Source organism: Aotus nancymaae, unplaced genomic scaffold (assembly GCF_030222135.1).
Source record: "Aotus nancymaae isolate 86718 unplaced genomic scaffold, 86718_ANA_hifiasm-v0.15.2.pri h1tg000062l, whole genome shotgun sequence".
NCBI lineage: Eukaryota > Metazoa > Chordata > Mammalia > Primates > Aotidae > Aotus > Aotus nancymaae.
In genome coordinates this window covers 31,991,717-32,005,938 of record NW_026988476.1, presented here as the reverse complement: position 1 = coordinate 32,005,938, position 14,222 = coordinate 31,991,717, and the positions used below count along the sequence as shown (strand labels likewise).

The window sequence follows — 14,222 nt, the reverse complement described above, 5'->3', positions numbered from 1 at the left end:
AGTCGGTAATTACAAAGATGACAGGTGGATAAATTTACAATAATGGGAAGAAACCAGCGTAAAAAGGCTGAGAATACCCAAAATCAGAATGCCTCTCCCTCTACAGGGGATCACAGTTCCTCATCAACAGGGGAACAAGGCCTGATGGAGAATGAGTGCATTCCATTAACAGAATTAGGCTTCAGAAGGTGGATAATAAGAAACTTCTGTGAGTTAAAAGAACATGTTCTAGCCCAATGTAAAGACACTAAGAACCTTAAAAAAAGGTTTGACGAAATCCTAACGAGAATAGACAATTTAGAGAGGAATATAAGTGAATGAATGGAACTGAAGAATACAATAAGAGAACTACGCAAAGTATGCACTGGTTTTAACAGTCGAATTGATCAAGCAGAAGAAAGGATATCAGAGGTTGAAGATCAACTTAATGAAATGAAATGAGAAGACAAGATTAGAGAAGAAAGAGTAAAAAGGAATGAGCAAAGTCTCTAAGAAATATGGGACTATGTGAAAAGACCTAATTTACATTTGATAGGTGTACCTGAATGTCATGAAGAGAATGAATCCAAGCTGGAAAATATTCTTCAGGATATTAATCAGGAAAATTTTCCTAACCTAGTAAAGCAAAACAATACTCAACTCCGGGTAATACAGAGAACACCACGAAGATATTCCTCAAGTAGAGCAACCCCAAGACACATAATCGTTAGATTCACCAGGGTTGAAATAAAGGAGAAAATTCTAAGGGCAGCTAGAGAGAAAGGTCAGGTTACCCATAAAGGGAAGCCTATCGGATTCACAGCAGATCTCTCAGCAGAAACCCTACAAACTAGAAGAGAGTGGGGGTCAATATTCAATATCCTCAAAGAAAATAATTTTCAACCCAGAATCTCATATCCAGCCAAACTAAGCTTCATAAATGAAGGAAATATAAATTTTTTTGCAAACAAGCAAGGACTCAGAGATTTCATCACCACCAGGCCTGCTTTACAAGAGCTTCTGAAAGAAGCATTACACACAGAAAGGAACAACCAGTATCAGTCATCCCAAAAACTTACCAAAAGGTAAAGAGTATCTCCATAATGAAGAATCTGTATCAACTAATGGGCAAAATAGCCAGATAGCATTAAATGACAATATTAAACTTACAAATATCAATATTAATCCTAAATTTAAATGGATTAAATGCCCCAATTAAAGACACAGACAGGCAAATTGAATAAAAAGTCAAAACCCATTGGTACGCTGTATCCAGATCCAGCTCATAAGCAAGGACACACAAAGACTCAAAATAAAGGATTGGAGGAAGACTCACCAATCAAATGGAGAGCAAAAACAAAAAACAAACAAATAAAAGAAACAGGAGTTGTAACTTTTGTCTCTGACAAAATAGACTTTAATAGTAACAAAGACTAAAAGAAACAAAGAAGGCCATTACATAATGGTAAAAGGATCAATGCAACAACAGGAGTCAATGATCATAAATATATATGCACCCAATATAGGAGCACCCAGATACATAAGACAAGTTCTTAATGACTTATAAAGAGACTTGGACTCCGCACAATAATAGTGGGATACTTTGACACCACATTGTTAATATTTGACGGATCAATGAGATAGAAAATTAACAGGGACATCTATGATTAGAATTCAGACCCGGAACAAGTAAACTCAGTGAATATTTATAGAATTCTTCACCCCAGGTCCACAGAACATACATTTTTCTTAGTATCACATTACACCTATTTTGAAAGTGACCACATAATTGGAAGTAAATCACTCTTCAGCATTTGCATAGCATTTCACAGACTTAAATGAAATATTGTTTGGCTGTTTGTTTGTTATTTTCTTCCCTTATTCCTTCCTGTCTCTGCTGTTAAGCAAAATTATCAGCATAAAAGAGGTTTTTAACACCTATTTTTAGATCGCATTCCAGCCTGGGCAATAGAGCAAGACTCCTGTTCTCCCTCCCCCTTTCTCTTTCTCTTTCTTTCTTTCAAAAAAAAAAAAGAAAAAGAAAACACAAATTACTAATATCAAAAATGAAGAAGAGGTTATCAATACTGAACTGACATTAAGGGGATAATAAAGGAATATATGGACAGCTCCATGCCCACGAATTTGATAACAGGTGAAACTGAGAAATTTCTTGAATGATACAAACTACCAAAATGCATACAAGGAGGATTAAATAATCTGAATAGTGCTATATCTATCAAGAATATTGAGTCAATAATTAATAACCCTCCAAAAAAGAAGGCACTAGAATCACATGGTTTCAGTAGTGGATTCTAGAAAATATTCAAGGAAGAAATAGTATCAATTTTCCACCATATCTTCCATAAAATAGAAGCAACACTTTCTAACTCATTCTATCAGGGCAGCATTACCCTAATACCCAAGCCAGAAAAAGACACTGTAATGAAGGAAAACTACAGACCAATATGTTATGAACATAGAAGCAAAATCCTCAACAAAATATGAGCAACTCAAATACAACAATGTATAAACAGAATAATACACCATGACCAAGTGGGATTTATTTGAGGTACAAGGTTTGTTCAACATTCAAAAATTGATTAATGTAATCTACCACATCAATAGGCTAAGAAGAGCAATCACATAATCCTATTGAATGATGGAGAAAAAGCCCTTGACAAAATGTGACATCCACTCAAGATTAAAAAAAAACCTCTTGGCTAACTAGGAAGAGAGGAGAACTTCCTCAACTTGGTAAAGATCATCCGCTTTCAAAAATAGTAACAGCTAACTGCATATTTAATGATGAGAAACTAGTTGCTTTCCCCTTAGGATAAGGAACACAGCAAGATGTCCTCTTGTACCATTCCTATTCAATGTCATACTGGAAATTCTAGCTAATGCAACAAGATAAGAAAAAGAAATGAAGCATATAAATACTGGAAACAAAAAAAATCTATCTTTATTTACAGATGACACAATTGTCTCTGTAGAAAATTCCAAACAAGGTCAAAAAAATCCACTGGGAACTAGTAAGTGAGTATAACTCAGTTGCAAGATTCCAAGTTAGTATATAAACATCAATTACATTTCTATATACCAGCAAGGAACAACTGGAAATCAAAATTTTAAAAAATATCTTTTACATTAACACACACAAAGCCAAGATATGTTTAGGTATAAGTCAGTATGAACTCATGTTTAGCTTAGTATAGATACAGATGGCTGTATACAGAAATATTTACAAACATGTGAGATGGTTATACATATAAATATTATACATATGTGTATATAGCTGGCTTAGTACACACATATACCTCCTTTCTCTATCAGCTGAGAGGAAGAGAAGCAATCACACTCCAGTAGCAATGAGCAGACTTAGCAACCAGATCTTGGTATCGAATGCCTTTTCCAATAAAAGAAACCAGTGCTCTTTGGAGAAATGACTGATTCTAGGATTGGGGCAGGAGATACATATTATAAGCCTGGAGCATCTTTAGTGCCAGAAAGTAAGAAAGTGCTCAAGGAAAACACACACACAAACCCACAAACAATTAAGGTATGTTAAATAGACACAGGAGCCAACTGAGAGCTCCTAATGAAGAAAGCTGGGACAACCTAAGCTACAAAATAAAGCAGCATTGACTGGATTACAACTTAAAATAAAAATCAAGATCCATGAGTCCACATTGATATAAACAAGTGACTGAATGAATAAACAAATGAGGAGAATAGACAAAGCTCCCATGCAGAATGAGTCCCGATAATTCATGTAGATCCTCTGCCCTCAAGAGAGTGGAGCACAATTCCCCCTTGCTCAAGTATGGGCTTATGTTTAGTGTCTTGCTTCCAGAGTATAGTGTGGAAAGAGGGGAAGAAATAACTTCACGGTAGAGAAATCTGACAAGCACTACTTCAGCCACATGACCAAGGTCAACATCAACAATGAGAGTGTATGTTTATTGTCTGCACCCTTGATATATAATATGACAAAAACAGCACTTCACCCTGTGGTCTCCCTCCCCTAAACCCCTAAGCCCATAAGGAGAAAAACAGCAGACAAATGTCAATTGAGGGACATTATTTTACTGAATACTTGACCAGTACTCTTTAAAAGTGTGAGGGTCATGAAACACCGAGTAAGTCAGAGATCCTGTCGCAGCCAAGAGAAGGCTAAGGAGGCGTTACTACTAAATGTAATGTCATATCTTGGGTAGGATCTTGGAACAGAAAAAGGACATCAGACAAAAACTAAGGAAAAGTATGGACTTCAGCTAATAATAATATATTAACACTGGCTAATTAATTGTAGCAAATGTGCCGTACTAATGCAATTTGTTGGTAATGGGAACTGGCGGCAAGGTATATGAGAACTCTGTACTATCTTCACAATTTTTTCCTGTAAATCTAAAACCATTCTGAAACTTATAGTTTATTTAAAAAATAGGTATAAATACCTTTAATATTTTTTTCATCCACTGCAGTGGACCATCTTGTAGCTCCATTGGGTCGTATACACCCTCCTCAGAGCCTACTGGTCTAGTTTCTTGCCTGCTCTAAATGCAGTGAACCCTTTTTGGAGCTATAAGCCTCACCATGCGGAAAGAAGGGCCTTGTGCTACACACTCCCAAGCACTTTTATATACTTAAGTTGACACAAGGGGCTTTTGACTTGCCTCTTAAGGTAGCCTGGAACAAACTGCTTCATCCTGTAAGGAGTCTGGCTGCTCAGCACGAACCTTTCCACTTAAACAGAAGTGACAACACACGAATGAACAAGCCTTAGGTGAAAGATTAAGAAGGGAGATCTCCATCCTTCCATTTCTTTACTGTTCACCACCTTTCACAGAACTCTCCCTGAAACTGTGAGCCTTAGTACTCTTAGCCGCTCTACTTCCCCACCCAACAAAACACCTGTTCTCAATAAGAGACATGAGGCCAGGTGAAATGGATCTTGCTTGTAATCCCAGCATGTGGGGCAGGAGGATTGCTTGAGCCCAGGAGTTTGAGATTAGCCTGGGCAACACTGTGAGATCCCATTTCTATAAATAAATAAGTTAAATAAATAAAAATATGGTGGCACATGCCTGGGCTCCCAGCTACTTGGAAGGCTGAGGTGTGAAGTGGGATCATTTTTGGGCCTGGAGGGTTGAGGCTGCAGTGAACTATAATCATGCCACTGCACTCCAGCCTGGGCAACAGAGCAAGTCTCTCTCGAAAAAAAAAACAACAACAACAAAAAAAGAGACCTGATATTCAATTACAATGCATTAGTTCCCTAAAAACATTTATTATTTCAGGGACCCATAAAGTATTATAATAATTTCTCTTCAGGAATAGAAAATAACATCTCCAGTTTCAGGAGGAAACCAAAAGGTACTTGGGATAAAGAGACCCTTGATAAGTCAGTTGCTCAGAGGAGGGATCCATGGCCTCAGGCTCTGGACCATTTCACTTCTTGTTCTCCAAGAGCTGCCTCCTGAAGTCCCATCTCCTCCATCCCTACCTTAGGCCTTTCCACATAATGGCCTTCATCTTGGTTTTGTGGATCAGCTCATGGGAGCCCAGGGCCTGAACACCTGCTGGGAACACACGATCTTCAAAGAGGCACTTCTGGGCCAGACACCTTTGTTTGAGAACAACAAAATCCTGCCTCTCAAACTTGAGGGACTGTGTGATGGTGCCCTCTCTGTTTCTCCTGTCCCTCTCTCAGATCACATAGTCACAGAAGAATCCTGACAACACCGTGAGAGGGAGCCAGGGAGGGGAGAGATAGACCCAGGGACAGCCTTGGGACAGACCATAATGGCCTGAAGACCTTCAGGGCACCTTCATCACCCTTGCTGGGATTCTTCCTCTAAAAAGAAAATATAGTTACAGAGAGGCATATTTTATCTCAGCAAAAGGCATTCATGCCTTTGACACTGGTGAGCAATGGGCTATAGCATTGGGCCTTCTGATATACTAATCCTATACAGGCTACTGAATGCACAGGAGGAATCTGCCCCATGCCATTGCCTGGGGTTAATGAAGCCTTCATACTCCTGATGTCCCTGGCCCACCCCTCAAAGACCTTGACCACTCATTTAGGGACTCTCATCTGTGAAAAGGAAGCAGAGGGTAAGTAACTTGACGGCAAATGGAAGTTCCTGTTACAGTAGGTCCCAGTGGCAGTGAGCAGACATCCGTTGTTGCAAATTCAGGACCTTTAGGGCGAAGAATGTGGTGGATGGGGAAAGCAGATGAATGTGTGTCATGTGGGAATTATATTCATAAGAAAGCCCAGCTTTTTCAACATTTCACTGTGCTTAAATAGGCAGCTCTAATGTGAGAGCAGGGAGCGGAAATGGGAGGAAACTCAGGCCTGGCAGCTTGCCCAATAGGCGGATGCCCAGTCTCCCTGTCTGCTCATGAACACCTGATGGCCTTTGTCTACTCTGTGCTTCTCAAAGTGTGATCATTGAACTTCACGTATCAGAATCATCTAGGCTGCCAGTTGAAAATACAGATTCCCAGGCCCTGTCCCAGACCTGAGGACTCAGACACTTTTGGTAGAGGTCTGGGACTCTGCATTTTGAATAGGCTCACCAGGAGAGTCTTATGTCCACTGAAGTTTGAAGCTATGACTTTATTTATTTATTTATGAGGTAGGGTCTTGCTCGGTTGTCTAGGCTAGAGTGCAGCAGCATGATCTTGGCTCACTGAAACCTCTGCCTCCCAGGTTAAAGTGATTCTCTGCCTCAGCCTCTCAAATGTCTGGGATTATGAACCCTGTAACTACTAAAAATACAAAAATTAGCAGGGCGTGGTGGTGCATGCCTGTAACCTCAGCTACTCAGGAGGCTGAGGCAGGAAAATTGCTTGAACCTGGGAGGTGGAGATTGCAGAGAGCTGAGATTGTGCCACTGCACTCCAGCCTGGGCAACAGAATGAGACTCTGTCTCATGACAAAACAAAAAATTTTTGGCAAAATCAAAATTCATTATTTACTTTAGTGTTATTATACATTGTTCACTTTGTAGCTAAGTGGTATGTTGTAATTACATTTCCTTTCTGTATAACTGTTCCTTTCTTCCCGTTACTGATAATTCTCTTATTTTTCTATGTACCTATCAAGCGTTTTACCAGTGACAGATCTTCCAAATACTTGAGCTCATCAGACACAACATAGTAATATTGCAGAATACCATAGACAAAGAGAAGTTCTCCAGAGTCAGAGAAAAAGACAGATGGCCTATGAAGGTACACTGATTAGAAAGACTGCTGCTTCTGGGCCAGGCATGGTGGTTCATGCTTGTAATCCCAGCACTCTGAGAGGTCAAGGTGGGTTAATCATGAGGTCAGGAGTTGGAGACCACCCTGGCCAATATGTTGAAACCCCATCTCTACTAAAACAAAACAAAACAAAAAAAACCCCACAAAAATTAGCTGGATATGGTGGTGGGCGCCTGTAATCCCAGCTACTTGGGAGGCTGAGGCAGCAGAATAGCTTGAACCTGGGAGGCAGAGGCTGCAGTGAGCCAAGATCACGCCACTGCATTCCAGTCTGGGTGACAGAAAGAGCCTCTGTCTCAGAAAAAAAAAAAGAAAGAAAGATTGCTGCTTCTCAACAGCGATGTAAGCCAGAAGATAGTACTAGCATCAACCTAGGACTGATTAGACAGCAAAACTTTTCAAGAGTGAGAGCAAATTTCATACAAGTAAAAATGCAGCGTTCTTATTTACTACAAATTGACCCTTACTAAGGGACTTTCTAAACATTGTAATTAAGAAAAAGTAAAATTATTATAGAAGGAAAAGTCTGAGACACAGGATAGAACAGTAAGTAAATAAACTGGTAAACGTGTAAATCTAAGTAAATATTGACTAGATTAAAATTTTTAATTTCTGATTTTTAAGATTAGAAAATAAAGATTGGGAGAGAGATCCAAGATGGCTGACCACTAGCAGCTCTGGATTGTAGCTCCCAGTGAAAGTGCAGAGAATGAGAGGACGCCACACTTTCAGATGAATTTTTGTTGCTCACGGACCAGGAGATTCCCAGCAGAGGAGCCCCACGGGTTGCCAGCGTGACCCTTGTGGCCGGCGCGGCAGTTTTGCTGGCACCTCAGCACGGCAGTTCTTGGTGCAGAGTGAGCGGGACTGGGTCCCCTTTTGGCCGATTCCTGGGCAGAAAAGCACCATCAATCTTAACATCGCTGTTTTGGCCGGCGCAGTGGATTGCTCAGATTTCGGTGCTGGGAATCAACAAGTTGGACGTCCACTCAGAAACCTAATTTGAAAGTCAGAAATCACAAAGACAACAGGTGGATAAATTTACAATGATGGGAAGAAACCAACGTAAAAAGGCTGAGAATACCCAAAATCAGAATGCCTTTCCCTCTACAGGGGATCACAGTTCCTCATCAGCAACGGAACAAGCCCTGATGGAGAACGAGTGCGTTCCATTAACAGAAGTAGGCTTCAGAAGGCGGATGATAAGAAACTTCTGTGAATTAAAAGAACTTGTTCTAACCCAATGCAAAGAAACTAAGAACTTTGAAAAAAGGTTTGACGAAATGCTAACAAGAATAGACAATTTGGAGAGGAATATAGGTGAATTAATGGAGCTGAAAAACACAACACGAGAACTTTGCGAAGTATGCACAAGTTTTAACAGTCAAATTGATCAAACAGAAGAAAGGATATCAGAGTTCGAAGACCAACTTAATGAAATAAAACAAGAAGTCAAGATAGAGAAAAAAGGTTAAAAAAGAATGAAGTCTCCAAGAAGTATGGGACTATGTGAAAAGACCTAATCTATGTTTGATAGGTGTACCTGAATGTGATGAAGAGAATGAATCCAAGTTGGAAAATACTCTTCAGGAGATTATTCAGGAAAACTTCCCCAACCTAGTAAGACAGGACAATATTCAACTCCAGGTAATACCGAGAACACCACAAAGATATTCCTCGAGAAGACCAACCTTAAGGCACATAATAGTCAGATTCATTAGGGTTGAAATTAAGGAGAAAATACTAAGAGCAGCCAGAGAGAAAGGTCAGGTTACCCACAAAGGGAAGCCCATCAGACTTACAGTAGATCTCTCAGCAGAAATCCTACAAGCCAGAAAAGAGTGGGGGCCAATATTCAACATCCTTAAAGAAAAGAACTTTGAACCCAGAATTTCATATCCAGCCAAACTGAGCTTCAAAAGTGAAGGAAAAATAAAATCTTTTGCAAACAAGTAAGTACTTAGAGATTTCACCATCACCAGGCCTGCTTTGCAGAAGCTTCTGAAAGAAGCACTATACATATAAAGGAGCAACCAGTATCAGCCTTTCCAAAAATATATCCAGCTAGCATCAAATGGCAGTATTAAACTCATATATATTATTAACTGGATAAAAAGCCAAAACCCATCGGTACGCTGTATCCAGACCCATCTCACATGCAACGATACACAAAGACTCAAAACAAAGGGACAGAGGAAGATTTACCAACCAAACGGAGAGAAAATAGACTTTAAAGCAACAAAGATCAAAAGAGGATCAATGCAACAAGAAGAGCTAACGATCCTATATATACACGTACCCAATATAGGAGCACCCAGATACATAAGACAAGTTCTTAATGACTTATAAAGAGACTTAGCCTCCCACACAATAATAGTGGGAGACTGTAACATCACATTGTCAATATTAGACTGATCAACGAGATAGAAAATTAACAAGAATATCCAGGACTTGAACTCAGACCCGGAACAAGTAAACTTAATAAACACTTATAGAACTCTCCACTTCAAATACACAAAACATACGTTCTTATCAGTACCATATCACACCTATTCCAAAAGTGACTACATAATTGGAAGTAAATCACTCCTCAATAATTGCATAGCATTTCATAGGTTTAAATGAAATATTGGTTGGCGGCTTGTTTGTTATTTTCTTCCCTTATACCTTCCTGTCTCCATTGTTAAGCACAATTATTGGCATAAAAGAGGTTTTCAATTCCCATTTTTAGACTGCATTCTAGCCTGGGCAATAAAGCAATACTCTCGTTCTCTCTCCCTCTTTCTCTTCCTTTTTCTTCCTCTTCTTCATTCCTTTTTTCTTTCTCTTTCTTTCTTCCTTTTTTTTCTTCAAAAAAAAAAAGAGAGACTTGAAGCCTGATAAGAATTAGTAAAGCCCATGACTGGGCAGCGCTGAACTGCAAAAAAAAAAATAAAATAAAATAAATAAGAAAATAAAGATTGGGCTAGGTGTAGTGGCTCATGCCTGTAATTCCTGTGGCTCATGCCTGTAATCCCACAGGCCGAGGTGGGTGGATCGCCTGAGGTCGGGAGATTGACATCAGCCTGGCCAACCTAGCAAAACCCTGTCTCTACTAAATATGCAAAAATTAGCCAGGCATGGTGGTGGGCGCCTATAATCCCAGCTACTTGGAAGGCAGAGGCAGGAGAATCGCTTGAACTTGGGAGAAGGAGGTTGCAGTGAGCTGAGATTGGGTCACTGCACTCTAGACTGGGCAATGAAGGAAGACTCATCTAAATAAATAAAGAAAGAAATAAAAGAAAAATAAAGATAGAACTAAAATTCTGAACACCAAGACATATTAGTTAGGAGAGGAGGACTTAGGACTAAAGTGTTCTATGGTTCTCATATTGTTTAAGAGAAAGATAAAGTTATTGATTAATTTCAACTTTGGGAAGATTAGTATGTATGTTGACATTTTTAGGGGAATCACTGGAAAAACAGAAATCGTCTATATCTTTCAAATTAGTAGAAAGGAAAAAAAGAAAAAAATCCCATTTACAATAAATTTAAAAGGGTAGATAGAAGAAACAAAGAACATTTAAAAAGCAATACAAAGTATATGTTAAGAAAATAGAAATGAACCCAAAATATATTAATACTCATCATCAATGTAGATAGGTTAACATTTCCAGCTAAAAGACAAAGGTTTTTAGAATATGTTTGTTTAAAAATCCATAAGCACTTTTTAAGAAATACATTCATGATATTAGAACATAGAACCATTGAAAGAAAAAGATAAAAAAAATAACATAAAACCTTTCCCCAAAACCTTGTGTACTTACACTAATATTCAGCAAAATTGACTTTAAAGCCAAAAACAACAAACTTTGTGATAAGATCACTAAAAATTCCTAGAAAAATAAATATTACTACTGACTCAAGAAGAAAAACAATTTCAAACGATCCATGATTATTAAAGAGGTTGTAGATAAAACTCTTTCTTTAAAGAAAACATCAGCAAAATGGTACCAAATATTTAAAGAACATTTAGTTTTCATCTTACGCAGTCTCTTTCAGAAGAAGGCACATCCTGTACTAATTTTTTCTTTTTGAGACAGAGTCTCATTTTGTGGCCCAGGCTGGAGTGCAGTGGTGCGATCTTGGCTCACTGCAACACTTGAGCCGAGCTCTGTCTGCTGGGTTCAAGCGTTTCTCGTGCGTCAGCCTCTTAAGTAGCTGGGATTACAAGCATGTGCCACCATGTCTAGCTAATTTTTGTATTTTTTAGTAGAGACGGGGTTTTGTCATGTCAGGCAGGCTGGTCTTGAACTCCTGACCTCAAGTGAACTGCCCACCTTGGCCTCCCAAAATGCTGGGATTACAAGCGTGAGCCACTGCATGCTGCTTCTGCATTCATTTTATGTTATCAAAATTGGACAGCACAAGAAAGATAAATAATAAGCCAATCTCATAAAGCTATGATCTATCTGTGAGCAGATACTTAAAAACCTAAATAAAAGATTAGCAAATCAATATTCAGTGATGTGTAAGAAAGCTAATATGGTCTAAATGTGCTTTTCTAAGAATGCCAGTTGTCAACATTAGAAAACTCTATTAATGTAATTTTGCATATCAATGGTTTAAAGCAGGAGAATTACATGATTTTCTCAACAGATGCAGAACAAGTATTTGATAAAGTTCAACAACCATTTGTGATTTTAAAAGAAACTTTTAGCAAAGCAAGTCTAGAGGGGGACTTTCTTAATGATAAGTGGTGTCTATGAATCTATTCAACAGTGAAAAATTAAGAATAGTCTCTTGAAAACTGGGAACCAGATGAGGATGTCTGTTATTTTCTTATGTAACAATATGCTGAAGCGTTTAGCCAGTGCAATAGAACAAGAATCAGGCTACTGCATAAGGTACTTGGCAGCCCTGTCATTATTTGCAAATTATCTATCTATCTATCTATCTATCATCTATCTATCTATCTATCAATATAGAATCTACATACAGATAAAGAACTTCAGATCTACAATCAAATTACTAGAATTACAGCTGGTCTTGGTGGCTCATGCCTGTAATACCAGCACTTTAGGAGGCTGAGGTGGGCAGATCACTTGAGGTTAGGACTTTGAGACCATCCTGGACAACATGGTGAAATCCTAGCTCTACTGAAAATACAAAACTTAGCTGGGTATGGTGCCAGGCATCTGTAATCTCAGCTACTCAGGAGGCTGAGGCAGGAGTATTGCTTGAACCTAGGAGGTGGGGGTTACAGTGAGCACTCCAGCCTGGTGACAGAGCAAGACTCCATCTCAAAAAAAGAAAAAAGAAAAGAAAAGAAATTACTAGAATTATTATTAGTTTAGCAAATATATTGCATAAATGAGTTAAATGCATGTTTATGCCTGAGGAATTGAGCACAGTTTTAAGAAAGATGCCACTTAACAAAAATGACTTTTGTTTAACTTTTTTTTGTCAAAAGATGCCTAGGAATAAATTTGACAAAAGATGTTCAAGGCAGGCAAGGCGCTGTGGCTCATACCTGTAATTCCAGCACTTTGGGGGCCAAGTTGGGTGGGTCACCTGAGGTCAAGAGGTCGAGACCAGCCTGACCAACATGGTGAAACCCCATCTCTACTAAAAATACAAAATTAGCCGGGCATGATGGTGCATGCCTGCAATCCCAGCTACTTGGAAGGCTGAGGTAGGAGAATTGCTTGAACTTGGGAGGTGAAGGTTGCAGTGAGCTGAGATTGTGCCATTGTACTCCAGCCTAGGCAACAAGAGAGAAACTCCATCTCAAAAAAAAAAAAAAAAAAAAATGTTCAAGGTGTCATTGAGAACATTTTAAAACATTTATTAAAAGAGACCTATTTAAATGGGGAAACATCCCTGCTTCATGGATAGGAAGACTCAATATTATCAAGATGCAATATTGATAATATTGAATAACAAGAATCCATGTTGATTCAATGCACCTGGAATAAAAATCCCAACAAGCTTTATAAATTTTTAAAATTTTCTTTAAGATGGAGTCTTGTTCTGTCGCCCAGGCTGGAGTGCAGTGGGAGGATTTTGGCTTACTGCAACCTCTGTCTCCGGGGTTCAAGTGATTCTCCTACCTCAGCTTCCTGATTATCTGGGATTACAGCCTCCTGCCACTATGTCTGGCTAATTTTTGTATTTTTAGTAGAAATGGGTTTTTGTCATGTTGGCCAGGCTAGTCTCAAACTCCTGACCTCAGGTGATCTGCCCACCTCGGCCTCCCAAATGCTGGGATTACAGGCATGAGCCACCACGCCCACCCTAAAAACGTCTTCTTAAGAGGGTGAAGAGGCAAGTCACAAGTTGGGAGAAGATATCTCTAACACATCTAACCAAGAATGGATTAGTATCCAGGATATATAAAGAATGCCTACAATTCAAATTGAAAAATACAACTTAGGAGAAAAATGAACAAAAGACATTAGTAGGTGTTTCATGTTCAGTGACATACAGATGATCAAGAAATAGACAAGTGTACAAAAAAGATGCTTTGCCTTATTTATAATTAGGAAAATGCACCTATCTTGTATTTCTTGGCCATTTCTGTCCCAGCCCCTCTCACTGTCAGTATTATACTGCTGAGTCACTTCAATTTATTCACCATGATGTCCAGAGCTCTGTCCCCATCATGACCCCCATGAGGAGCTGCTGTCTTATAGAATATAATAGAAGGTGCTCCTAAAAGTTACTTATAGAATTGTCACATTCACCAAAACATATGCACCTTTCTCATCCCCCCTACCCCCAATGACATTATCATGATTCTCTGCTGAGCAGACAGAAGGCTGGCTCTCAATTGGGTATTTCACTTTGCCTTTCAGTTACTATCATCACTATTTATTGACTCACTGTATTAACCATGTTATATACAGAATCTCATTTAATCCTTACAACAACTCTATGAACATAGAAAGGATACAGAAACTGAGACCTCAGGATGGTCAATAATT

General features: G+C 38.9%; 1 protein-coding gene across 7 annotated transcripts in view; it reads right to left on the bottom strand.

The window, feature by feature from the left end:
• Positions 1 to 14,222, bottom strand: part of LOC105710001 (neutral alpha-glucosidase C) — a 161,668-nt gene that overhangs the window by 49,550 nt on the left and 97,896 nt on the right. The window contains exon 23 of one of the 7 annotated variants that reach the window (XM_064365938.1): positions 8,000 to 8,254. The exons of 5 other annotated variants lie outside the window; for them this stretch is intronic. In XM_064365938.1, the coding sequence (XP_064222008.1) occupies positions 8,227 to 8,254 (28 nt within the window). In that variant the 3' untranslated portion in view covers positions 8,000 to 8,226. Of the gene's footprint in view, positions 1 to 7,999; positions 8,255 to 14,222 lie in introns of those variants that run through there. One more of the 7 variants, XM_064365935.1, reaches the window with a different exon arrangement.